At 38.7% G+C, this 26381-nt stretch overlaps 1 protein-coding gene across 2 annotated transcripts in view; it reads right to left on the reverse strand.

Annotated features, from left to right (window-relative positions):
- Positions 1 to 26381, reverse strand: part of nova2 (NOVA alternative splicing regulator 2) — an 83135-nt gene that overhangs the window by 50969 nt on the left and 5785 nt on the right. For both annotated transcript variants that reach the window (XM_053321225.1, XM_053321224.1), the window contains one exon: positions 11012 to 11155. In XM_053321225.1, coding sequence (XP_053177200.1) covers positions 11012 to 11155 — 144 coding nt within the window. The remainder of the gene's footprint in view (positions 1 to 11011; positions 11156 to 26381) is intronic.

Consider the following 26381-nt stretch of genomic DNA (forward strand, 5'->3'; position numbering starts at 1 on the left):
GTTAAAAAAAGATTATACTCAGCAAAGTAACTGCTTATACTGGCCATAATAAAAGAAACATTTGTGCAATTTAATGCAATTGCTGATTTAACATTTAAATTAATTAATGAGTTATACATGTATAATATACATATATTCAATATACAACATACTTTATATTATAAGTATGTTGTAAGTAAATCAAAGGTTGGTAGTTTGAGTCCCTGTGTAGCCTGAGGAGTGAAGTCCAGCAAAAACACTGACTGAATGTCAGCGTGGTATTAGCGCTGCTTGGACTTAGGGCTCTCATTCTGCATGAGTTCATGCTGGAGAACATCAGTAACCCTGTCAGGGTTCAGGGTTTAGCTCCCACTGGAGCCTCCGAACACAGAAACTCACTCAGAAAGGCACTTTACAGAGAAGCAACAAGCTTCAGCCACTTTTAATTCGACCTTTTCAACTACAGCTCCTCCACTCCAAAACTGTGTCTATAAGAAGAAGAAAACATTCAGGATCTGTCAATCTTGTCATTCAGTATTTCGGATACACAGCTAATAAAAATGATACAGGATATAAAAAAGGTATAATTCAAGATCTTGTTGATCTTCAGAGGACAGCACACAAAGATGTGTTTGGTTTGGTTTATGTCTTTTCTCACCACAAAAAACAACAAAACAAAAACATTTAATAAAGTGTAGCAAATGTGCATAAAATGAGCAGACAGGTTTTACTGCTATATTATATAAAATATCCCATGAAAAAAAGCTTCCAAACATTTCTGGATCAGCAGTCCAACTTCTTCCTTAAAAAAGCTGCTGTGTTAATCTGAATATCATTTCTGGCTATAATAGAAGCCTGTGAGGATGATGGAAGTGTTGAAGCCGCAGTCAGACTCTCTGGGAGTGTGGCGATATGATGGTCTGTCCATCAGTCTGCGTGGCACCGACTGGTGCCGAGGCATTGCTTAGCCTGTCTGCGTGTTGGCTGACGTCACACAAACAATAGAAACAAAAAAAACTCCCCAAAATAAAGAGCTGTCAAGAAGTTGTCAGTAAGAGTAAGATAACTGCTACCTCTGGATTTGCTGAGATTTTGCTACCTTTGTCTGTTTCAATGGAAAGAATTTGGGTTATGAACCATTAATTGTTCAAAACAAAACATTAGAGCGTGTCTGTAGAATAAATTATCACATTAGATTTAATATAATAACTCTAAATTATATTCAAAAGCATCCTGGAGACCAAGGTGTGCTCCATGTAAACACCACCACTCATAATCTTATTCTAACTCAAATATTGTTAATGATCTGATGACACACGCACACACACTGTGAGAGGTTTCAACTTTGGCTGAGCTCTGATCAGCGGTGATGCTGGAGCTCCAACAGACTGCAAACACTTTAACTGATGTCAATTTGCTGCAATAATTTGACAAATTCAGACAGAATCAAAGCAGGAATCTAATTTAGTGGAAATCATCTCCTTATAACTGATACACAGCAGACATTTGTAATGAATAAGTCGCTTAATGAAGAGGGGAAATGGCTGACAAACAGGAAATTCATTACAGTTTCATGTGTGTGTGTGTGTGTGTGTGTGTGTGTGTGTGTGTATGAGCTTGTGTGTGTGTGTGTTATATGTAATATTGCAGTTTTCCATCTCTCAGTCTGAGAGCTTAGTGCTGCATAAGAGGCTTATAGTGCTGAAATCAGTAATGTTGATAAAGGCTGGGAGCAGTGTTTATGTGTGTGTGTGTGTGTGTGTGTGTGTGTGTGTGTGTGTGTGTGTGTACGAGTGTGGGTGAATCAGGTGTGTGTTAGTATGTGAGATGATGTGGCGGTGTGCGACAGATGTGTGCTGGTTGTGTGTGTGCGTGCATGTGTGTGTATGTGTGTGTGTGTGTGTGCAGATGGGATATTAAATACTCAAAACTGCAATCATGGCGTGGGATTAAAGACAAAGCTCTAAAATGGTGGCACGCTGTGTGACAGAGGACAGACAGAGGAGACGGAGAGTGAGAGAGGCAAACTGTAAAGAAAAAAAGGAGAAAAATAAATCAAGCAAAAAAGATTAAAAGAGGTTTAAATAAAAGATTGATAAAGATACAAGAAGCCATGAAGCCATGAAGTTAGAAGTGATCAGACTATGCTATAAAAGTAATATCTGCTTGTCCACATACTTTTGACCATCTAGAATACGATGACCATCCAACTAAACTTAGCCTCAACTGACATTTGTTAGTCTGACTTCTATTATTTGCACATGTAACTCAGTGGGGGCTGCAGTGTTTTCTCAGCTACTAATGAGAAAATAATCCTCTCATCTGACACATGAGCATGAGTCAGATTAGAACATGTGGTCCTCGTCCTTCAGGGCGTCTCATTAACAATCACATTCAGTTTAAATTGGACTCATTGAAGTGGGATAGAAGTGATGGTTAAGTCACTGGTGCAGGAATGCATTTCTAGTCTGGGAAGGCTAAATCAGCACAAACAGATACTGATCTTATTGTCTGTGTACACATATAGGCAACAAATACACACACACACACACACACACACAGAAATGAAAGAAAAAACACATCTGAAGTGTTCTGGCTGCTCTCAAGATGAAGTCAACTTGGTTATAAGTTTAGTTCAAAATCCTAGTTTTCTTTTTGTTGCACTTCTGTCTTTTGATATTTTCTTATTTAAATTATTTCAGCATTTAATTTTTTTGTAATAAAAGTTCATGTTGCAGAACAAAAAGTAAAGTTTGTGATCTGTATGCAGTTGATACGCCAATTTAACACCACCACTTGAAATCTTTTAATGTCTCATTTAATGCTGTTGGTCAGTTTTAGGCACAAAAAGCACTTGGTAATGGTTAGGGAAAGATCAGGGTTTAGGTTAAAACAGTAAAATGAAATTAAAATTCCCGATGTGATGTTGATTGGTTGTCTCGAACAGTGCTCTCCTGCTGCTTTTGCTACTTTTTTCACCAACTATATATGTAGCAATCCACCCAAACCATCACTTCCTAATAAGCAAAAGCAAAAAAGCAAAAGAATAATCTTAATAAAATAAAATAAAGTTCTGCTTGAGGTTTCTTTCAGTTAAAGGGGAGTTTTTCCTTGTTGCTGTCGCCAAGTGTTTGCTCATGGGGGAATGTTGGGTCTCTTTAAATCAAATTAAAAAGTATGGTCTAGACCTGCTCTGTGTGAAAACTGTCTTGAAAAGTGTCTTGAGATAAATAATCCTCTTGTTTTTGGAAACATTGGAACACGTCTGTATTTGTTTCAATTCTGTATTTATACTGTCTTGTCCTTGTATTGTCTTGTGTTTTATTTGATTTTGTTTTTGTTGATGTGCACCTGCGGATGTGTACGAAAATAAAGTTTAATTAATTAATTCATAACTTTTGTTGTGATTTGGGACTATATTAATAAAAATCAATTGATTGATTGATTGAAAGTCGCATTATATGCATTAAAGCTGCATTATATTGACGTCAGACTACCTGCATGCAAAACTGAACTTTAAGTTGGTGTATGCACTAGATGCAATTTGAAAGTGTCGAGTGGTTTTATTTGTACTCAGACTGGAGAGATCAGGCTGTAGAGACACATGAATTCACATTTCTATGAGGTCTGATATTTTAAGTCATAAAACTAAATGCAGTTCCAGTTCATTTTAGTTAGGCATTACTTTTCTGCAGTTTTAAGGTTTAAGGCTTGAAAAATGGATTGGTCAGTATCACAGATATTTGTAGTGTAAATTATATTTTCAACACAATTTTTACTTGGATTTCTATATTATTTATAGTATAACATCAGATCTTCCTCCTGTCCTTTGTGGTTTTAACGTTTCTAGTCTATCTGGACAGAGATCCTGCAGAATAATCCTCCATCTCTGCTCTCCAACATCAGTCACTGTTTCTTCAAACTCCGGTCGACACTCACATCATCTCCTCGGCCCCCGAGGCTCTAAAACAGAGCTGTTGCCATAAAACTGCAACAGGACATGCAAAGGAAACTTTGACGGCATCAATACTAATTCATTTCCTGCCTTTAGTTTGTGTTTATGGCTTTGCTTCTATGTCCGACCGGAGGTCAATATCTCAGCGGAGAGGAGAAGAAGAGGAGGGAAGCAGGGTCGATTCTAATTATAAAACAGGTGTCATGAATGAATATTTTATGTGGAATGGCAGCGGCTGTGAACCAGTGGATGTAGCCAGTGCACAAGTTTCATCTTTACTGGTTGCTTGCTGAGTGAATGCTGTTCTTCTCTGAATCTGAATTAACTCTTTTTTTGAGTGAGAATTAAAGATTTTTGTCTCAGTAACTTACCTTTTAAGAAGTGATTAGTGGAAGCGAAAGCTACATTTCAAGAGCCATTTCATGCAAGATTGAAAAGATTTAGGATTTATTTTGCCACAAAACAAAATCTGGACCAATACACAGTTAGTAGAATATGTTTTTACTTAAGTTAGATTTATCACCAAAGGCACAGAGGGAAGAAAAAACTATATTTTTAAGACCTAAGATGTGTGTGTTGCAAACCACAGCTTCAGCTATTTCAACACGAAACACTTTGTAAGAACCTGCAAACACTCTCAACAAAAACTGTGTTCAAAATAATTACATAAAAGTAGACTTTGCATCAGTGAAAATTACAGAACTGTACATTTAGCAGATTTTCACGCCGTTGTGGTGAACTAGTTTATTAGTCAGTTTCCTCTGAGCTACTGAAACCTATTAAATCGTTTTTGGGAACACATCTTGACTCCACACACAAGCTTGATATCAATCTTCTCTCAGTGTGTTTTTGGACAAATGTTGCACTTTTCTTTTTGAAGCCTGTTCTGTGTTCTCAGAAATGACAACAAAAGCTTTTCATTTGTCCGTGCCTGTTACAGTAACATGGTTTTGTGCATCTCGGCAGCATTACTCTCTCTCTCGCACAAACACACACAGTTCATTGGTTTTAATTCCCTCAATAATATAAATGGAAATGTTTTTTGTTGTTGTTGTTGTTTGATGTTTTTTCCTTACTGTCCTTTTGCTGATTACAGCTCTGCAGACGCAGCATTGTCATAAAATACTGTTATGTCCTTCTGTACCCTGTTAGCCCAGAGAGAGAGAGAAAGAGAGAGAGAGAGCGAGAGCGAGAGAGAGAGACAAAAACAAATAGAAAGAGAGAACGAGACAGAGAGAAGCTATATTTGGAAGCGGCACTGCCTTGTACTGTATGGGTATGTAATAAATCTGTTGTGCCATAATAGTGAATGGTAGGTCGCACAGCTTTGTGTGTGTGTGCGTCTGTGTGTGCGTGTGTGTGTGTGCGTGTGTGTGTGTGTGTGTGTGTGTGTGTGTGTGTGTGTTAGGATGAATGGTGGCCTGTCTCGTCCCCCTGTACTGCTGCTCCTTGCTAATTGGTTGTCGGCTTAAGTGCTGCTGCTGCTGCACTATTCTCCAGATAGATGGGATGGAAGGAGGAGAGGGGAGGAGAAGGAGGGGGGGGGGGCGGGGAATGATTGATGGATAAGATGGAGCTGCACCGAATGGATGCATGAATAAAAAAGAAAGAACTGAGAGAGGGAGAGATGGAAGGGGACGGAGGGAAAAAGAGGGATGGAGGGAGAACAGTGTGATGTATGAGTGAATGAATATAGGCTGAAGAAAGGACAAGGTCGTGTGTTTGAATGTTTGAGTTGAAGTTTTCCTGCTGGGATTGACTGGTTTTTAGCCTTATATACATATTAATAAATACATCTAAAATCAATGCATGTAAGATGTATTCTCCACTGTAATCACTGTTCATGTAATCCCCCTGCATGTGTTGGAAATGCTTATTTTAAGCTCACAGTTGTTTACATCCTGTTATGTTGATTTTATTGTCTCTGCTGCTTCTTGGATTTTCTCTATTTTTAACCGTGTGTTGTGTTTTTCTTTTCGTTCTCCACGCTGCGTCCTCTCCTGTTACATTAACTTTGGCACTGTAACGACTTAATTTCCCCCTGAGGGACAATTATGGAGTTCACTTCAAAAAAATATGTATTCATATATTTACCGTAAAAATCCAATTTATGGAATTTTGTTTTTTATCTCAACTTCATCATTCAACAGCTCGCTTGTTTTCAACAGCTTGCCAAGTTTTGTGATAAAGTATCTGCACGCAAGAGCCAGAGGTTCTTAATTTCTTTTTAAAATAATGATCTCATTTTGGAAAGTAACTCACATTTCTTAGCACTAAAATAGATGATTTCTTATTGCTGGATTGCATCTTGTTTTGGCTCGATGCGACTTTCACTCTGTGGGACAAAATGTTCGACTCCAGTTTAACTTAGTTATTGATGTAATATTCCTTTAAAGTTTTAAAGGACACTTATTGTGCTTTTTCTTTGTTTAAGCCACATATCTAATGTTGTTGTATCTAACAGTGTCAGATGTTTATATTAAAAACAGCCAAAGTGTTAAATGATGAGGTAGATGTGAGCAAAAAAGCACCAGCTTCAGACTACTCTTGAACGCTCGATTTCTAACATTTGTTTCTACTTTCAGCTCGACGTCAGATCATGATGGATTTCTTTATACAATTATCTACACAAGTTCACTACTCCGCTCTGCTAACATTATGGCATTTTTCTACTGTTTTTGAGGGGTAATCAGCACAGCAAAGTAAAATAAGTTGTTTCCCTTACCAAACACCATCACTTTGGCTATTTCTGCTTGTACTACTCCTCCCTGCATTCATCCTCCTTAAACAAAGAGCACCAAATATCTCCATGAGTTATTGCTTTACCGCATTTTGGTGCCACTAATAAAGCTCCACTTAACTATTAATTGGGTTTGCACTGGAGGTAACTTAACATGACTTTGCTCCTCATTAGGCTTTTGGAAAACTGACCAACCAGAATAGAGTGAGCTCATTGGGAGGAGAGCCTTAACTACCTGTTAAGAGACAGAGGGTGAACTGAGGGACTAGTATAAGAAAAATAGTTCATGCAAAGCTCCTCTTATGGAGTCCCAGAGTGAAAATATAAAGCTGGAAATGAGCATAAGGTCCCCTTTAACATTTCTCAGGACAGTAATATAAAATTCCCTCAAATTTCAGTGACCTATGCCAGGTTGTCTATGACAGCTGGGATGGGAGGGTGTGTATGTGGGGGAATCGAAGAGGGAGGAAAGCGACTCATGTCTTTCAAGGAGTGAGAGGAGAGGAATGAGATGCTTTGGCCAAGTCACAGCAGTAAGTCTCTATTCTCTGTTCATTAGACTGGCCCTGTTATCCCCCCCTCCCCTCCACACACACACACACACACACACACACACACACACGCACACACACACACACGCATATAGACAGGCCCTTGCAGCAGGTGGGCCTTTTGATTTGTCACCCAGGAAGAACTGTGTTTCATTTGCATACAGATGCCCCCTTCAGAGCAGAGGAAGGGCACATACACACACACACACACACACACACACACACACACACACACACACACATAGCTCCTTCAGTCGTCCCCTCCAGACTGGGGGCCCATACAACCCTCTCTTTCTTTCTTTTTTTTCTCCTTTCTTTCACTTGTCTCCCTTCCTTCCCTCTCTCTCTCTTTTCAGTTCTTCTCGGCACTGCAGTGATTTTGGCAAACAAACCCCAGGAGAGGATGTGTGTGTGTGTATGTGTGTGTGTGTGTGTGTATGTATGTGGATATTTTTGTAGACATATAAGCACTTCCCCTGCACAAACCTTCTATGAATTTATGTGCTCATATAATTTTTTACTGTATATGGTTTTTCTTTTTGGTCAGTGTATTTATTGTGTTCTAGACCATTTATATGTGGTTGTGTGTGTGTGTGTGTGTGTGTGTGTGTGTGCGCGTTCATCTTGGACGCTCTTGCACCTTGATTCTGCTCTAGCTGGCAGAGTTTTCAGGAGTCTCGTGTGCTGGTGTCAAACAACAGTAGCTTGTTTGCAGACCCCAACACTGAACTGATACACACACACACACACACACACACACACACACACACACACACACACACACACACACACACACACACAGAAATACTCATGCATACACACACTAAGACAAAAAGAATGAGAACTGTAATTCAAACCAAATAAATACTTTGAGACTGTAGTGGAGTTTGAAGTAGAGGGGGGAAAAAAGTGTAAATACAGCTGAGCTGAACAAAGGACGAGAGGATATGAAATGAACGACCCGTCTTAAAAAGAAAAACAACAGTATAAGTCGATAATTCGGCCGCCAAAAACAGCCATAGTTGTATTTCAGTGACAGACGCCATCTAGTGGCCGTATAATAATGACTTGGAGAAGTGTCGCGGTTTAGATTAAGTAGTAACTATGATTGTCGTGGTGTTTACTGTTGTCATTGATTGGCTTGTAGAAAGTCATGTGTCTAACACAGTCATGTTCTCAATTCCGCAGGTAGCCTGGTAGCCTTACATCACCATTTGAATTAATGGATATACTTTGGTTTCTTTATCTTCAGGTGTTCTCCTGTCCTCTCATATCCTCTCTCTCTCATCCTCTACGAAAAAACATGAAAAGTGTTGCATATTCACGATTTTTTTCCAGTTGACTTTCTACGTCTTCAGACAAATAAAAAATTTGGTCGTCTCCTCTCCCCATGTGCTACCACAGCTCATTAATTTTCTTATTCCGTGACAATGCGCTGTTGGAACTTCTTATAATTAGTCAGAACCATCCAAAAAACTATTTTTCCCTCTAGAAATTAAATGAACCATAGTTAGGGTTAGGACCACCACTGTTCGTCAAACCAAATCTTCCTTTAGTTGTTGTTGTTATGTTTTGAAAGTTACGGAAAAAACATATTAAAATCAACAACTGCTTTTCAGTTTAATCAACACAAGCCTTAAGTGACATTTTGGATTTCTGTCTGGATATTGTCTGCTTTTCTTTTCCTTTTCCTTATTACTAAAATATCTACTTCCATTTTACCTTTATTTAACCATGTTGTTTTATTGAGATTCAAGAGAGTCCTGGTCAAAGCTGCAGCACAATCATGTGACAGGAACCAACTATTGTTTTGTGGTTTTTAACTTGTGGATTCACTCTATGCATCCCTTTGAATACAGAAACCTTTTTTTTTATTTCCAACATGAACTCCAGGCTCTGAAACTCTCAAACATATTTACGAGCGACGCACTGTGTGTCCGACAAGTCTCTAGCAGAGCTGGAGAAGCCTCATGCTGTGATTGGCTCAGGGGCAACGATTACATCAGAGACTCCGCAGGCGCTATGACAACACTGAGAAGTCTCAGGGAGTTTAACTGTAAGGTGGGATTGTTCAGTACGATACAGACGGGAAAAAAAACAAAACAACAAAACAACTCCTAGCACATTGTTTCAGTATGATCATGTGACATAAATTTCACCACTTGAGGTTATTTTACTAGAGTAATCCTTATCTCAGAAAGAAACGTATGCATCACAGTAATGGATTCGGGTCAGATAAATGTGTGTCACCACAATAAATCAGTCTGCCACCTGCCACTGAGTTACACACAGCTGAAATGGATGCATATGAAGACAATTAGATCTTGACACAGCCCTACTTTTCCACATGATTTAAGGCAGCACAAAGTGGAGGCAGGGCAGGCGTCAAACCACAGAAATACACAGGATAATGGATGTTATATTTTATACTTTTGTTGTTTATCTGGCTGTAGCTTAAACCTAACAACACATGGACTTAAGATATCATCGCCAGTCTGCAGAGCTAAAGCCCTTCACTGGGTTTCTCTATTGTTTGCAACCAACTTATGTGCAGCACACGAATGTCATAACAATTCCCTTGATTGGAAAAAAAACATAAATCATGCCTCATTGAAAACATATTTAGCAAAGCAAATTAATGCATTCGTACATAAATGCATTTTATAGCAGACAGCAGTGTTTTATTTAGAAACTACACACTCAATAACAAATAAACTAAAACCTTCGACTCACAGCAGGACAGACACACAGATCAGATCACAGCCTCCCTCTCATCACTGCGCCAGTCACAAGTCACGTCAGGGCAGAATTAAGACTTTAGAAAAATATATAATTTCACCTCTGATCCTGTAATCCTGATGTCTGGTGGACTAGTGTGTGTGTGTGCGTGTGTGTCAGTGGGGGGTGCAACGTGAGCCAAGGCAAGGCCCCCTCTGTCCCTGAGGACTCATGACCTCAGACAATATAAACCAAGGGCCATACACACACACAGACACACACACACACACACACACACACACACAGACACAGACACACACACACACACGCTTTTATAAATCCATAAATCTGCCCCACAGTGTTGAAACAAGGCTGTAATGGTCAGCTGATTTGATCTGAAGGAAACTCTCTCAGCAGACATTTAGCATTATGCTTGTTTGTGTGTCTGTGTTCATGTGTGTGTTTTAACATCATGACAATGAAGACTCGTCCATTCTTTCTGGCACTTTGCATTCACTCTTTACTTCCTTTCAACGCAACTCCAAATCAAATTCACCTTATGACACTTTCCTCATTTCATCATTTTTCACTGTTTCTCATTCATCAACCCATCCTTCCATCCATCATTGAAATGTATGTTTGCTGTTTACTGTTCAGCTGATGAAGAAAAAATCCCACCTTTTAATACTTTTACACTGTTAGAAAATATATGATGCACTTTCCATTTTTAGTGCATTCTTTGTGTAACTGGGCAAAATACAATCAATTCAAATGTGTTTGTTTATGTTTATGTTATTTTTTTGTACATCATATATTGTGCATTGAGTATTTTAGACTACCTTCTTTTGGATTGAACAAATATTGGTATATAAAAATAAAATGGGGAGGTTGCAGTCTTTTTAAGTATGCCTAAAGCCTCAAGAAAAAATAAAAATCTGATCCCAAAATCAGTAAATAGTAATTAAAAACTACAAATACAGTGTAAAAGAATCTATGGATAAGGTTTTTCTTTTACTTTCCCAACCTCACTATCCATCCATCCATCCATCAGCAGTGCTGGTGTCTTACCGGGGTAGAAGTCTTTGGATTTGGACAGTTTGATGGTGGCTCCAGTCTCTTTCTGCAGCTGGACGATGGTCTGACCTCCTTTCCCGATGATCGAGCCGGCCGCATAGCTGGGAATCAAAACCTTCAGGAAGTACTCGCCTTCCTCTGCAGCAGGAAAAAGGAAACAGGAAGTGAGAGGGAGCTACTGCTGCAGTTTAGACTTTTTTTTTTAAAACTGAAAAAGAGAAACATTAAAAAGAAGCAACAGTTTTCATTAGTAGTCTGTTTGTACCTTGGCCCTCGTGTTGACCTTTTTATTGTATTTTTTTTCTCATTTCTGATCATTTTCAAAAAAAAAATAAAAAATTCACATGCAAAGGATCGTGGAAGTGTAAACTGTGAAGTGGAAGCAAAGTGTTTGTCGGCAATCACATTCTGACAGAACAGATGCGAGCCAGTGCCGCATCGCTACACCAGAGAAGAACAATTTGTCTCTTTGTCCGACTTTTGCCTTCAAAACAATCCAAATGGCTTCCCAAAAACTGCATAAATCCACCCAATCGAATCAAACGATGACTGATATCCATGACAACTAATTATTTCCATAATCTGATGATGATTCCCTGCCAGCGTTATCGCTCCCCTTATTTCTCTTCACGTCCACTTGCGCGAGCCTCTAAACACACTCTCCAGATTGGTCTGATCTAATTTTAGCATCAGGCCTGAGGAATCTGGTCCTTGTCACCGCATTGGCACACGGGGAGGGGAAGCTGAGGAATATGCCACTTGCTGGTTTAGTTATTCGAGCTAATCAGATTCAACCGTCGCTCGTGGATGCAACGGCTTGCGAATGCATAACACCACATGCCCGCCGACACACAAACACACACACACACACACTCGTGTTCACATGGACTCATTAAAAATGTGCAGATAAAATCTCACATAAACAAACACAAAGCAGATGAGCACAGATTCATTTTTATCTTTTTATTTTTATTTAAAATCCTGCTAGCACGGCTTTGGACGATAAGAGAGGAAGATGTCGTCTATTTCATGTGGTTGTGTCTTGACAGTTTTCTGCGCCGCTGAGCTCAGTTAACTGGCCTGATGGGATAAAGATGTCTTTGAGTCTCATCATCACAAGCTCAAAAGTTGCTGCAGTGAGATTTTAAGTGGAAAAGTACATTTGTCTTATCAGCATGCCTGAGGAGAAACAGGTGACCTTCCAACGGAGAAAAACAGACGTGCTTTTAAATATAAGTCCAAATATTCCCTGTAGACATATTCATTTTTTTTCATATCTTTTTCATATGGACATACACTGTTTTACTGAAGTTATACAATGTAGAAGAATCTTGATGACAGTTGGAGCCATCAAACTACAGAAATGCTTTACTAAAAGCTTCCAGTGTCCTTCAGTGCATCTTAAGTTATTAATCTTTTTTTTTTTTACTAAAGAAATTTGCCAGACTGTTCTCAAAGCAGAGACGAAAAAAGTTTCACAAAAAGTTCAGTTTGTGTGAAAAATGACGTCCGAAGCCAAGAGGAGAAACCAAAAAAGGTCACAGCTGAGCAAGGACAGATTCAGAGGCTTCGCTCGGGGACGTGGTGACCTCAGACGAGGCTGAGACTGAACCTGTGATCTTTTTGGCTGGAGCCTCCTTCTCTTTTTACAAAAACAGAAAGAGAGAGAGAGGAAGAAAGAGAAAGAAAAAAAACACTATCTACTACTGTCTCTTTCAGGAGGAAATTGACAGGAATCACAGTAACAAAGATATGGAGGCGTGTCAGCAGGGAGTATGTGGAAGTATGTGCGGGTTCAGGAGAGGGGGGCAAGGTAGATAAGAACAAGTCCCATTCAGAAAACAGACATGCTTTTGTTTCCATGGTGATGGTATTAACATGCTGTAGGTCAACTAAATCAGAGCACCACCTCTCATTTGTTTACCTCATTTCTTCCTGTATTTGGGCTCTCACCCAAAATTCTTCAGTTTAACAGGAGACGCTGATCTAAGAACTCTGCTTTCCATTTATGAAAGGGTCAGTCAACATAAGTAAGAGTCCTCAAACTAATATAAATAAATCTATAGCTAAATAAAATCATGCTGCAGCTCATTTAGCAAAATCTATATTTGGGAACATGCTCATTTGTCTTCTTTACTTCCAATCTGTCTGTCAATCCTCAATATGTACAGACAGAACTATATATAGCATATCTTATATTGATTATGAAATCACTATTTTTTCTATTGTACTACTTAATATTCGATTTCTCTGCTGTTTGATGCATTGTCTGTTTTTTAACGTGTTTGTAAGATTAGAGATAATATTATTAAAGAACCATTAAACCCAAATTACAATACAATTTCCTCAGTGGAAAGATATTCCTTGGAAATAATAATAATGTTTTTTTTAAATGATGTTTTTCTTTGTCATTTTTTCCCTTGATAGTGGACAGTTACTGCCAAAGAGGCCGACAGGAAACACAGGGGGAGGGAAACGGGAATGGCATGCAACAAAGGTCCATTACTGGACGTTGAGGATATGTGGCATGCATTGACTTCAGAGTTTTGTGTAGTTCACTTTTACTGTAGTGGGTTCAAGATCAGACGTCTCAGAGGCGAAAATATTTTGAAACCCCAACTAATCTAACCATGAGTATCTGCATGCTCAAACACTGCTGCTGAGAGAGAGATGTTAGTTTTGTGTGGTCAATCTGAAATAAAACTATCATTTGTTTCATTATTTTATCACTAAGTAGCAATTTTGGGCAAAATAACCAGAAATTCCTCACTCAGTTTTTAAAATCACAGTATCAATAAATTTAAAAAAAGAAATGATGGAAATATAAACTGACAAAGGATTTTATGAGGATTTATACCCTTAATAGAAATCTATCATCCTTTCTGTCGTCATGTCAGCAACTATTTCAAAAATAATTAAATACATTTTTTTTTCATTTATTTCCATGTATAAAGCCTTCACTGTATCTACTTTCTATTCTGCACATAGTTTCTAGCACAGCTCTGCAGTGTTGTGTCTTTTTAAAACTGCCACTGACTTAATATGTCTCAGCACTTCCCTCCCGTGCAGCAATCATCATATTTGATAATCCAGGACACATAACCTCAGGAGACTGATTAAAATAGGATTATTATTACAGGGGCACACTTTATCACAAGGGCGAGGCACCTTGCAACGCTACCAAATATCCCTCTTTTATTATGACATGCAACAAGTACAGTCAGATAAAATATTTATGATCCCATATAGTTACACTGAGGCTTCCTAAATGCGTTTTAATAGCGATAATTCCCAATAAAAAGCTTTAACACGCTGAGACAAACAGACAGAGATGCTGAGAGTTTTCTGAAGTTTAAAAGTCTACACAATACAATTTAAAATCATTAAGATGTCCCACCTGAACAAAACTAGCAAGAAATTGAGGACAATGTTCATAAAGCCAGACAGACAGGCGTCTGTACACACCTACAGAGTCCTAAGCACAGGTCTAATCTGATGAAGTAAGTTAATACACCTGTTTGGGTGGTGCATGGGCATGTTAAAGATTGAATTTCACTCTCTGTCCAATAATTGGTGCCTCATAATCCCCCAATTTCCTTCCATCTCACCAGGGATGTTGTAAAATCTCCATGTTCCACCCACACAGGTGTTCACTTATTTTGGATGATTAGACTTATTCTCAAAGTTATAGGTGTGTGTGACTTCATTCATTTACATTATATAGGATAGAAAGGGTTCAACTCAGGACAATAAGCATGATTGCAGAGTTGGCCATGTGAGAGTTAACAATACTGTGAATTACCAATGTACATTAAGTCGGACATATTGGGGCTTTCAGTAAAAATAATGACTTGATTGTTGATCATCATTAACAAATCAGAAATTGGTCACTATCCTAACTCTGATATTACATGAATAGGACGTAAGTGGGAATCACCACATCTGTGTACCAATTTCATATGTATGTATGTAGTTTCAAGCAGGTTTAGAGTTTGTAGTGTGTTCACAACAAAGAGGTCACAAAATAATGAACTATCAATCTTGAGAAAAAGGCAAATATGTGTAATTTCTGAAAAGAAAATAAAACTTCCAAAAGCTTTTATTGTTAGCACAAAAACAGTAATATGTTAATGTCTTGCACACTAACTGCAAAACAATTGTATTGTAACAATCTTGGACACACTGCAACAACTTTTTTAAGGTTGAGGTATGAATAAAGTATGTGATACATGTGGCTTCTTTCAAATTTCATTTAAGAGGGAATTTCTTTGAAGCTGTTTTGTTGTGCGGCTCCAGACTATCTGTGTTTGTGAAGTGACTGTATTAGTAGCAGTGCACTGTTTTAGTGTGTTACACTCTGGGTGGGCTCTGTTCTCATCTCTCAGTGTTCAGCCAAGTCAAAGCATGAGCACACAGACAGGAAACCTGACACTCCCCTGCCTTTCCTCAGCTCTGCTAGTGATGAAATACAAACTGCAGGGAGCTCAAACACGGATGAAGAGGAGAGAAACAGCAAGGGAACGTGCAGTTTACCTAATTTTTTTACTTTGTCCAACAGCCTCTTTTGTTAAAAGCTTGTGTTAATCTGAACTCCCTCATGTGCACTAGTAAGCAGGTGTTTTTAATGACTTTCATTCTGATTTTGTGTTAAATTAAAAGGCTCTTCCCTTTGGACTTCTTACCAGCTGCAGCTCTCACTTCATCCAACTTTTGTTCTACAAAAAAACATCACTGATTTTAAAGGATGCATAGGGGATTTTTTCTAAATGATCAACCCTAGCTCCTCTGCTCTATCATCTCTCCTTCATTTCCTGGTGTTCCTCCCATTCAAACTAAGTTGTGCAACATTTCTCAAACAGCAAGAGCAGCTTGAGACGTATTAATGGTCAGAATGGCTAATTAACCCTGTGTATAGGTGCAGAGCCACAAAGCGACAGTCCCTCATAGCAAATACACAAGCTAATTACACCCTAATCCTAATTAAAAAGTTGGGTCGAGAAACCAAAACAAGGCTGAACATTGTATTGGTTGTGATTTTAACAGTGTTTGTTGAATGTGTTGCATCTTTTTTCCCCAGTTATTTCCAGCAGTTTTATTTGCCTCACCTGTCTTTGATGTGGAATATTTTGAACATGCTTGGCCCTAGATGCTTCATGCTTAACTTTAGCTGCACTGCAGCTCCTCAGCTGCCTCTTATGGTTCCCTGATAACAAAAATGTATGTTCCAGCTTTATCCTCTGTTTCACAACTGGTGCCTCCAGCCCATTTTTTTAAGTTTGAGCCTGGCGAGAAACTTAACCATCTTTAGTTTTTTCAGAATATTGGCTATTTCTAATTAGCTGCAACAGCAATTTGTTTCTAATCTTGAAACAATTGTTATATGGCTCTAATGGCCTAAATCTGTCTGTCTCCTCCTCTTTACCTTTCTCTTCTACACACCTCCTGCTGTTTCCTTTACTGTTCCCTCCTTGCTTCCTCGTCTCCTTTCCTTTTTTTCCCTATCCTCCACTTGTTTTTGTTCCTCTCCTCTCCTATCTGTGCTGCAGTGACCCACTTTGAGTATGAAGCCTTGGACTGACCTGCTTTAGATAGAGGCAAGCTAATTATAACCAGCCTGTATTAATAAGGCTGGGGAATTGGTAAATATGACCCTAACCCTATAATACACACACACACACACGCACACACGCACACACACACACACACACACACACACACACACAAACACCTCCTCCACAAACAGACCATTTCTGACGTCTCATAAACAAGCCCACACACCTTGGCAACATGATTCATCATGTATATGAGAGGATGTAATGAGTGACTCATGTTCATCACTTGCATCTGTTGCATGGTAACACTTGTATGTGTTAGAATGGCGAACATTACAAATGTATTTATATGTGTGCACTATCATGTCATGTTAAAGATCAAGTTATCCACCTTTTCAGTTACACCTGAGAAATCAAAATTTTATTTAAAACAATCATGTTATTTATATTTTGGGGAACTAAATATCCTAAAGAAAATCTTTACCGTGTTAGATCATGACCAAACAATAATTTATCATACAGGAAATATTTTGGGAACACTTCAAAACCTTCCAAATACAAAGTCAATGCAGACATTCATGCACAACAACTTATCATTAAACTCATCAGTATCACTAAACTAAGCACTTCAAAGTTATGTAACACAGATTGAATTACACTTTGAATATAAGCTTTTGGCAAGTTTGATAACTACCATGATTCAATTTTTCATAAACATGAACAAACTTCCAGATATTTTACACAAAAGAAATGCTTGAAGACTGTGCTGCACTATCTGCCTCTTCCTCCCACACACTGCACCACGCTGAATGAAAGTGTTTAGAGCAAAGTTTTATCAACATTCCTCAACTTTTATTACGTCTATCTGGACTTTTAAAAAAAAGCCTCTGACATATAACGGTTCACATATGCCTCATATGCCTGAGAAACAATTCATATTTCTATGGAGCCCTTTTTAAAGCTTTTTCTCGTTTAGTGTATAATGTTAAAGACCCTCAAGACACTTTATCAGACCTCAAGAAACTCAACTCTGCTCTATACTTACAGGTGTGATGGTTTTATTCTTTATGAACTTTTCTGGTGCAACATGTTGGCAAAAATGCCCACAATTGATGTTTATGTCTTTCAATAAATGTAGATTTTCACAATAAAATTTGACTAAAAATAACTAGAACACAAAACCAAATCTTTTTTTGTTATTGTTTTTGTGAGTTTTGTGAGTTTTTTTGTTTTTTTTTAACAAAAATGTTTATTTATCTATATTTGTATTGCACATAGCTACTTTGTCAAAAAATTAAAACAAAAAGAAATATATACGGCAAACATACATAGAAGTAATTCATTTTGGCATCCCATACGTCCACACAAAATAAATAATAAATAAATAGATGATTCAATAAAGGAGGAAACATATATGTTAGCTGATTTCACATTTAAGTCAGTACAACTTTGTATCTTCCTGGTGATAATGTGAAATAAGCAATCACAGGGGCCCATTGATTTAAAAACATATCTTTACATGGAATTTTGCTAGTATTTTTTCCACTAAGTAAACCATCATAAACCTGTCTTTCCATTTATGTAGAGTGGGTGTCATTGGTTTGAGTTGTTGTTTTTTTGCCACCGACAGCAAGATGTTCAAAAAGTATGCCTTTGTTTATGAGTGATTATAACCATGTCAATCAAAATAAATATATTTTTAGCATGAATATATTATCCTGATTTAGAGCTGCTCACTTATTTGAGATGTCACACTTTTTGTTCAATTTGAATCTCAACAAACTATCACTGTTGAAAACATAAAAGGTAAATCCTAATTTTGTGAAATTATCCTGTCATTCATGTCACTCATGTCATCCTAGTCCAGAGTGAACCTCAACCGCAAAGTGCACACTTTAGATTTTTTCTTTTTACGACACTTTCAGAAAAGCAAAACCCCCATTTATTAACCTGTCACAGCTGAAAATTCTAATTATGTGTAATTATTCCCTACGCTCCCTCTATCGTGTCATCCCATGTCCCAGGGGTGCAGGTGATACTTGCACTTGCAGATCTAACTGAGCATAATCAGCAGCCAGAGGCTCTTCTAGCCACGTCTGACCCATCAGTGTCATCACTAAGCTCAAAATCTGATAGAGGTCACGGAAAACTAACCCACGCGTTATCCACTCTCACAGCTCAGCAAATTAAAAAGCGGCAGGTAGGAAAGTTATCCACTTGTGGGTGTTTGAGAAAAATGTCTCGGGATGACTAATTTATTCTTTGGATAAGAATATGAACAGAAAAAAGTTTTAGTAATGCTTTAGGAAAAAAAAAAAACTCCAGTTTTCGCAGCAGCCCCTATAAATCCTCCAAGGCTCACTAACATCTTTGTGCTTTGGAAATTCACAGTTTATTTTAAAAAATGAGTCCTGACAGCGGAGTTATGAAAGAGCTCAATAACCCAACAACCACAGACGCCAACACACACACACACACACACACACACACACACACACACACACACACACACACACACACACACACAGCAATCTTTTAACGTTCGCGGCTATTTAAGATTACACAAATACCACACTGCTTCTCTGCGGCATTATTTCATGCACTTGTTGATATGAAGTATCATCTGAGATCCAGTGTCTCAGCTCTCCGTGCGCAGCGACTCTTTCACGCTGACAACATAATGAGCATGTAAACTTTCAGTCCAAATACGAACAAGAAAAACACCATAATCACAGTTGTGGTGATTGTTACCAATTAGTTCTCAATGTTTTAGTGAGAGGAGCGGGGGTTCCTAAACAGATGCAAGAGCTTGGATATAGGATTCAACAATGACCTTGATGCTAATGTAACGAGCAGCAACAGACTATTTCTACAAAGCTTGTCAGATTAGATAACAGTAGAATCGAGGTGGGCTGCATCCACCTGAAACAATCACTTCATGCTGTGGCAGGTGTGCAAAGCTGTGCAATTAAGGAGAGCTGAGACTACTTTTGTCACTTTCTGTGTGGACAACTGAGTGCAACACCATAAATAATGATGTCTGAAAGTGCATTTGTCTTTATTAGCATAAGTATAACATGGTGTTTAAAAATTGCAAAGACTCACATAAGACAATAAGTCTTGGAGCCAGACTGGTGAGGTCGTGATGCAGACAAGCAGAGGCCATGACAGTTTTTGCTTTGCTCTGCAACCTTCCAAATCTGAGATAAACACTTTTGCCTTGTCAGACCTGTCACATTCATACAGATTGGGGCTTTTGAAGCGTCACAAAGCCTTTAGACTACAGGTTAGTCAGTTATAAAGTAGGACTTATATATAAAATAAACACCTCAACCAAATAGATGCAAAACTTTCCTTATTAACCTTTCCAATTGGCAGATCAATTAGAAAGATGGATGAGACTAATGATAAAGCTGGAGGAATGTTTTCTTTGATATTTACACAGGGAGCTTACAGTCCATCGATCTCTGCAACAGCATTTTAATTATGAATGACTTCATTAAACTATAGCATAAGTAGCCACTGAGAAAGTAAATGCCAACTACTTCATGTTGAACTTCTCATCAATGTTATTAATGCAACTGTTGATATTTGAGCAATACATGAGCTATTATTTGTGTTTTTTAACATAAATGCAAACAAAACATGTTTAAGTGGATCCTTTTAATTTGGTTTGTCAAAGAACTGATCATGATATGCAAAGGACGGGACACTTTACTGTTGAAAAATTGTAATCAAGTCACTTTTTATGAATAAATTTAAACATAACTTCTGAACCACAGTCTTTTGTTACTTATCGTCCGACAACTTGCAGCTACACACACATAAATATATGTTCAATAAGCTAAACTTGTTTCAAAATTTGAAGAACTCAGTTTCAAGCCACATTGAAGCTAACAAGCTCTACTTTCAGACCCACAATAAGATGCTCACATCCTCCATACTGTGTCCCCACAGCTGATGACCTCCAGTATGGCAGCCAAAGACGGCGTTATGTCATCAAAGACCTTAACCTAGTTTATAACAACATGTAGGCCTGCATGTGCTCTGTTTAAACACAGCACCGAGTCACATTCATGTATGTAGGTCCACACCGGCTCAACAGGGACAAAATACTGGCCTATATACTCTACATCTAAGGTCCAGTCCTCATGCAAGATACAAATAACGAGTCTCATGCAAGAAGCCATATACGAACAAAGTACCCATTGATTTCTGGGATTCAACCATGTTTTCTTATTTTTGCTCTTCTCTTAGGTCAGAGAAGATTTTACAAGGGGTCGAGAGCACTCAAGAGCACAAGATAAGAAAAAATATCTTATTTTCACAGTTCAAAAAATTGTCAAATGCAAGAAAACATACGTTTTAATTTGAGGAACATAAAAAACATCATATAATCAAAGTAAGGTTATGTTTCAGAGTAATTATAATAATCGGATTACTAAATTTGTGGGCTAAATAAATGCTAGTGGTCTATTGATCCCAATTAGGACTATAATAAGTTTAAGTTCATCAATTTAATTACTGCTAATGTTCATCTTCTTCTTTCTGTCTTTTTTTTGGCAGAGTCTCACTGATTCCTGCACATAGCACAACACCTTCCCTCATATAGTGTTTAGGGGGCGTAACTTTTGCTAATAACAAACACACCGACCACACGCCTCCAATATAACATCAAGTGGGATTCATCATTCAGCACCTGAGTAAGAGCAGATTTGGGTGATTAAGAATATTTGTTGCATCTGGAGTTAACTTATATTATTTTTTATGTATCTCTCAGCAGAAATGGAAGAGAAAATATAAGAGAAATGTAAGAAAATGTTGCTGCATGAGGCCCAATGTCTCTTTAATTTAATATATATTGTATCACTATTGCTTTTTTGTTGTCGGTTTTTATTTTGTAAAACACTCATCCAAAATAAAGTAATGGAGGGAAAACTTTCCCTCCTTTAGTTTTCCCAGCTGATGCAAACTGGCAACCTTCCAGTCCTCTCATCAAACCTCCCACAACAGAAACCGCAGACACGCTGAGGCACAGTCGAAGTATAAATCATAAACTGAAAATATCAGCGAGAAATTTGAGGAATTACAAGTTCAACTGTACAAAGCAGGCAGTGGTGTGTGTGTGTGTGTGTGTGTGTGTAGGACCTGTGTGTTTGCAGCTGAGTAACTACAGGGTTCCCTACTGGTTGCTGTGATGAGGGTCTTTGTTTTCACTCTGCTGAGCAACACACACATACACACATACACACACACACACACACACACACACACACACACACGCACACAAATCCCAGCAGTTACAACGTGTGCGCACACACACACACACACACACACACAAATACACACATACACACCAAAGACAGGAAGTAGACATTTCCTTTCTGCATGTCAAAAAATACAAAAAAATGTCTCTGTTTCTGTGTATCTCTGTTTTGTAAAGGGTGTGTTTGTGTGATGTAATGAACACACACACACACACACACCGCGCCAACACACCACTCCCAGAAGTTATTCATGAAGGGAACTAGCAGCACAGAGAGAGAGAGAGAGAGATGGACAGGCAGCCCATTGTGTCTCCACACAGTAACTTTATCAAAGTGTGGTAAAAACTGTACGTTCATGTTTAAGTTTGTCTGGGTCAAGAAGGGGAGAGGAGATGAGGGAGATGTAGAGGTCGTTGACAATAAATAATAAATCATCCTCCACCGCGACATATCTGGATGAGTAAACAGTCCAATCTGTTGCTAAGGCCCCTGCGGACCCGCCAGGCCCAGAATAGGATCTCCATGCTGGGGGATTGGAGGCTCAAATCCTGGGATCTGGTGTCCACGGGCCTGCAGGGGTGGGGTGGGTTGGGGGGGTGGGCTTGAAGATCACGATTCCTCTCTCATGTTCTGTTTTTCTCACACACACTTCCCTCCCACAAACGTTTTTTTCAAGCGTCAAGTAAGAATTAAAAATTTTTAAATTTCGTGCATTTTATAGTGTCGGTACAGGTCCTTCTCTTTTCCTAGATAAAACTGAGACTCCCTCTATTAAAAGTCAATGATGTCGCCGTGAACTCCACACCCCCGAAGTCCAAGTCAACATCATGTCCACTTCAATCTAAGACTTTGGCTATCTATAGTCAAGAACCATAAGGGTTGACTTTAGATAGCCAACGTCTTAGTATTGAAGATTCATAGAACTGTAGTTACATATTTAGCTTTAAAATTAAATTAATTTGCTGTGAGAGGTTTCGGCCCTTAATTGAATAGCGGATATTTTTATAAGGTTAAACTGAGAGTGTTGAGTTTTGTATTGACAGCAAATGTGAGAAGAACAGAAAACTAATCTGAGAGAAAAAAAGAAAAGATCCATGTGTTAATCTGTTCTCTCGGTTTATAAATCTGTGCGCACAGTTTATAATCCGTGCCCTCGAATTAAGGATTTTTTTCAGTTGTGGATATAGCACAAGGGCTACAATACCCATGATCCTCTAGCCACTGCCGCTATGGAGACGAACCCAGTACTCCTGTTTGTGTTACACGTGACAAAAACGTCATTTATTTCAAAATGAATGTCATATCTTTCAAAATGTATGTCATTTATTTCAAAATGAATGTCATTTATTTCAAAATGATTAACAAACACAGAAGCAACTTCCCATTTTGCAATCAATTTGCATTTCAGCACATGAATTGCAAATCAGAGGGGCCTGGATTTGTAATTCAAGGGCACAGATTATGAATCTAAGAGTACAGTTTGTAAACCTAAAGTGCAGATCAACACATGGATCAGTTGACCCTTGGGTGGGGGGGGGGGGGGGCTTTATAGAAACAGAGAGGCACCTTACTAAACTAAAATACCTCTGAAATGAATACCAGTCTATTATAATGGAAAAAGCTTCAAAAGATATTTTGCTTTAAGTTTTTTAAAATGATTTTATATCAAACGGTTTTGTGAAAATGTTGATAAATCTCCATGTAAATGTTTTGTACAAGTCACACATAAATAGCATGCTTTGAAAAAAAAAACTTGTGATTTAAATATTTAAATGTCAGAAATCAGCTCCAAAAATATACAGTTTTATTCCAAATGTGCCCTCACAACTAATATGGGTCAAATGTACCCATGTGGTTCAGACCAGAAATGTGTGCAGCGTGAGTCCCATATGAGGGAAAACTCTGAAGTGTAGCAGCGTGAGCACAGCCTCAGCTGAGGAAGGGGGGCACTGGTATGGAGGCTCTGAGCTCTGGGGACTTGGAAAATATTCATCTCCCCTAAGCAGGGAGAGTTAAGGGGGGCAAGCTTTGTCTAACACACCCCCCCTCCAGTCCTCTGCTCTTTTGTTGGGAGGGAGCACACACACAGACACACACCCACACACACCCACACAGACACAAACATGTAAAGCTCTCCAGCAGTGAGGCTCTGACCAGCTGTCTTCGGTCTGAAAGATGGCCGCCGTCACTCATAAACACTATAAGCTATCAGAGGAAGGTAAACGGGTGGAAATCTCTCTATCTTTATCCTTCACTTTTCTGCCTCATCCTAATCTTTCACTTTTTCCACGTCATCTGTTCAATTTAGATTTAGATTTTAGCCAACAAGCAGAAGGACAGTAACTATTTAACCAACATATTAAGACTTACTCAATCATGTTTAATTATAAATCTGAAATACTGTCAAAATTAAACCAATGCTCCCAAAAAAACATAATTGAACAGCTCATTCACACCTTCATTTTCTCCCTTCTGGACTACTGCAACTCGCTATTCACATGTCTTAATGATGCATCAGTGTACCGTCTACAGTTAATACAAAATGCAGCAGCAAGGCTCCTCACTAACACTCGTGGCACAGAACACACTGGCTCCCCATCCGCTACAGAATCCAATTACAAATTTTACTAATAACTTTCAAATCCATACGCGGTCTAGCTCCACCTTACATTTCTGACCTTCTCACACCCTACTACACACTAAGATCCCTCAGATCTGAAAATCAGATGTTACTACAGGTTCCAAGGTCCAGACTTAAGACCAAAGGAGACCACGCATTCACTATTGTTGCCCCAACGTTGTGGAACAATCTCCCACTCAGTATCAAGTCAGCTGAGTCAGTGCCTCATTTTAAAAAGCTTTTAAAAACACACTTGTACAATTTTATATTATATAATTGCTGCTCCTTGTTGTTTTATTTATTGTTTGTTTCATCTATTTGATTATTTGATTGTGTTTTGTGTATGTTATGCTGTTAATATTGCTTGTGTGAAGCACTTTGTGACTTTGGTTTTGAAAGGTGCTATAGAAATAAAGTTTATTATTATTAGTATTATTATTATTATTATTATCATTAATAATAATAATCAATCATCATCATCATCAAATATTTGAAGAAGACATGAAAAAAGGACTTTCATAGAGTCGAATTAATTGATATAGATGTTTGATACAGATAATTGTGCTGCTGAGGATTCATATCTACATTCTGAAGGTGGCTCCAGTGTATACTCTGAAAGTATCAGTATCACCAAATCACAGACGAGTGCGTCCTTAAAAATGAGCTCTTTTTCTCTTAAAGGTATTGAGATGACTCACAACACCAGCAGCATCTACAAATGAGGTTTTTTGTTGTTTTTTTTCCTGCCAGGAATCATTTTCTTTGGGAAGCCATCTGTTTTTAAAATGGAGGACAATTTGTTTTGAAAATGATGCCGCACCGAGTAAAGAGTAAATCATTGAGCTCCGAAACATGATAAATAAAAATAAATAAATAAATAAAGACAAATAATAGAGATAAGAGATAAGACGTCCGGGTCAGCAGTAACAGACGAGGGAATACCTCCGTCTCTTTATCATGAATAGAAAGTCGTCTGCTTAAGAAACTCAGTTTGAATTGAGGTTTAGTGAGAACCAATGAAAAGCTGCGATACTGAAACAATCACCGTCTTTTTTTGGGCCGTCTGCGTAGAAATTGAAGCGGACACGGTGGCTACGCTAACAAAGATAACTGAAACAGCCGACTCCTTTCTCTCCCTTCTGTGTGTGTGTGTTTGTGTGAAAACTGGTGTGTATTGTTCGTGGACCAAGGCTATTTCAGAGGAGGGGGCCCTTCCACTAGTCCTCGCTGCATCTGCCCTTTTATCGCTGTCTCATCCATATTCATCGCCGCCCTGCTCTCCTCACCTATCAGAGACCGACTAGCTGTGACCAGCGTCTCGCTCCACCAATCGCACGCCTCCCTTTGTGGGAATATTCCCACCTCTCGGCTCCTTCACCCCACCCTGTACAATGGATTTTTTTTTTTTTACTTTGACGCAGTGGCTTAAAAAAAAAAAAAAGAGGACGAGGAGAGGGTGGAGGAGGAGAAAGAAGGTCGAAGCTACAGCCAAGCAGTGTCCTGACGACGGTGGCTGCGAATCGATCGACAGCCTCGGAAACGGTTGCCGAGCGAACGTCGTTAATGGCAGCCGGCGATTGATGAAGGGGGGTGGGTGAAGGACGAAATGATGGGAGGATGAGGGTGAAGGAGGACAGGAGGAGGAGGGTGCAGTCATGATGGTCTGAAGTAGAGCATGATTAGTATGGATGAGGAGGGGAGGAAGATGGAGAGAACGAAAGAGGGAGAGAGGAGAGGGTGCAGCCGGGAAACGCTCGGGCTCGCGAGTGAACAAAACAGGCGTGTTGTGAAGGAGGCTAGAGGACGAGAGTGAGATGCAAAAACTCACTTTGTTTTTTTATAAAAATGCTGTTCGACATTCAACAATGTGTGTCTGAAAAACACAACTCTGTATATTTAGTCTCAGCAATTGTATGAAGTCATTA

The sequence above is a fragment of the Scomber japonicus genome, chromosome 6 (genome assembly GCF_027409825.1).
Source record: "Scomber japonicus isolate fScoJap1 chromosome 6, fScoJap1.pri, whole genome shotgun sequence".
NCBI classification, from domain to species: domain Eukaryota; kingdom Metazoa; phylum Chordata; class Actinopteri; order Scombriformes; family Scombridae; genus Scomber; species Scomber japonicus.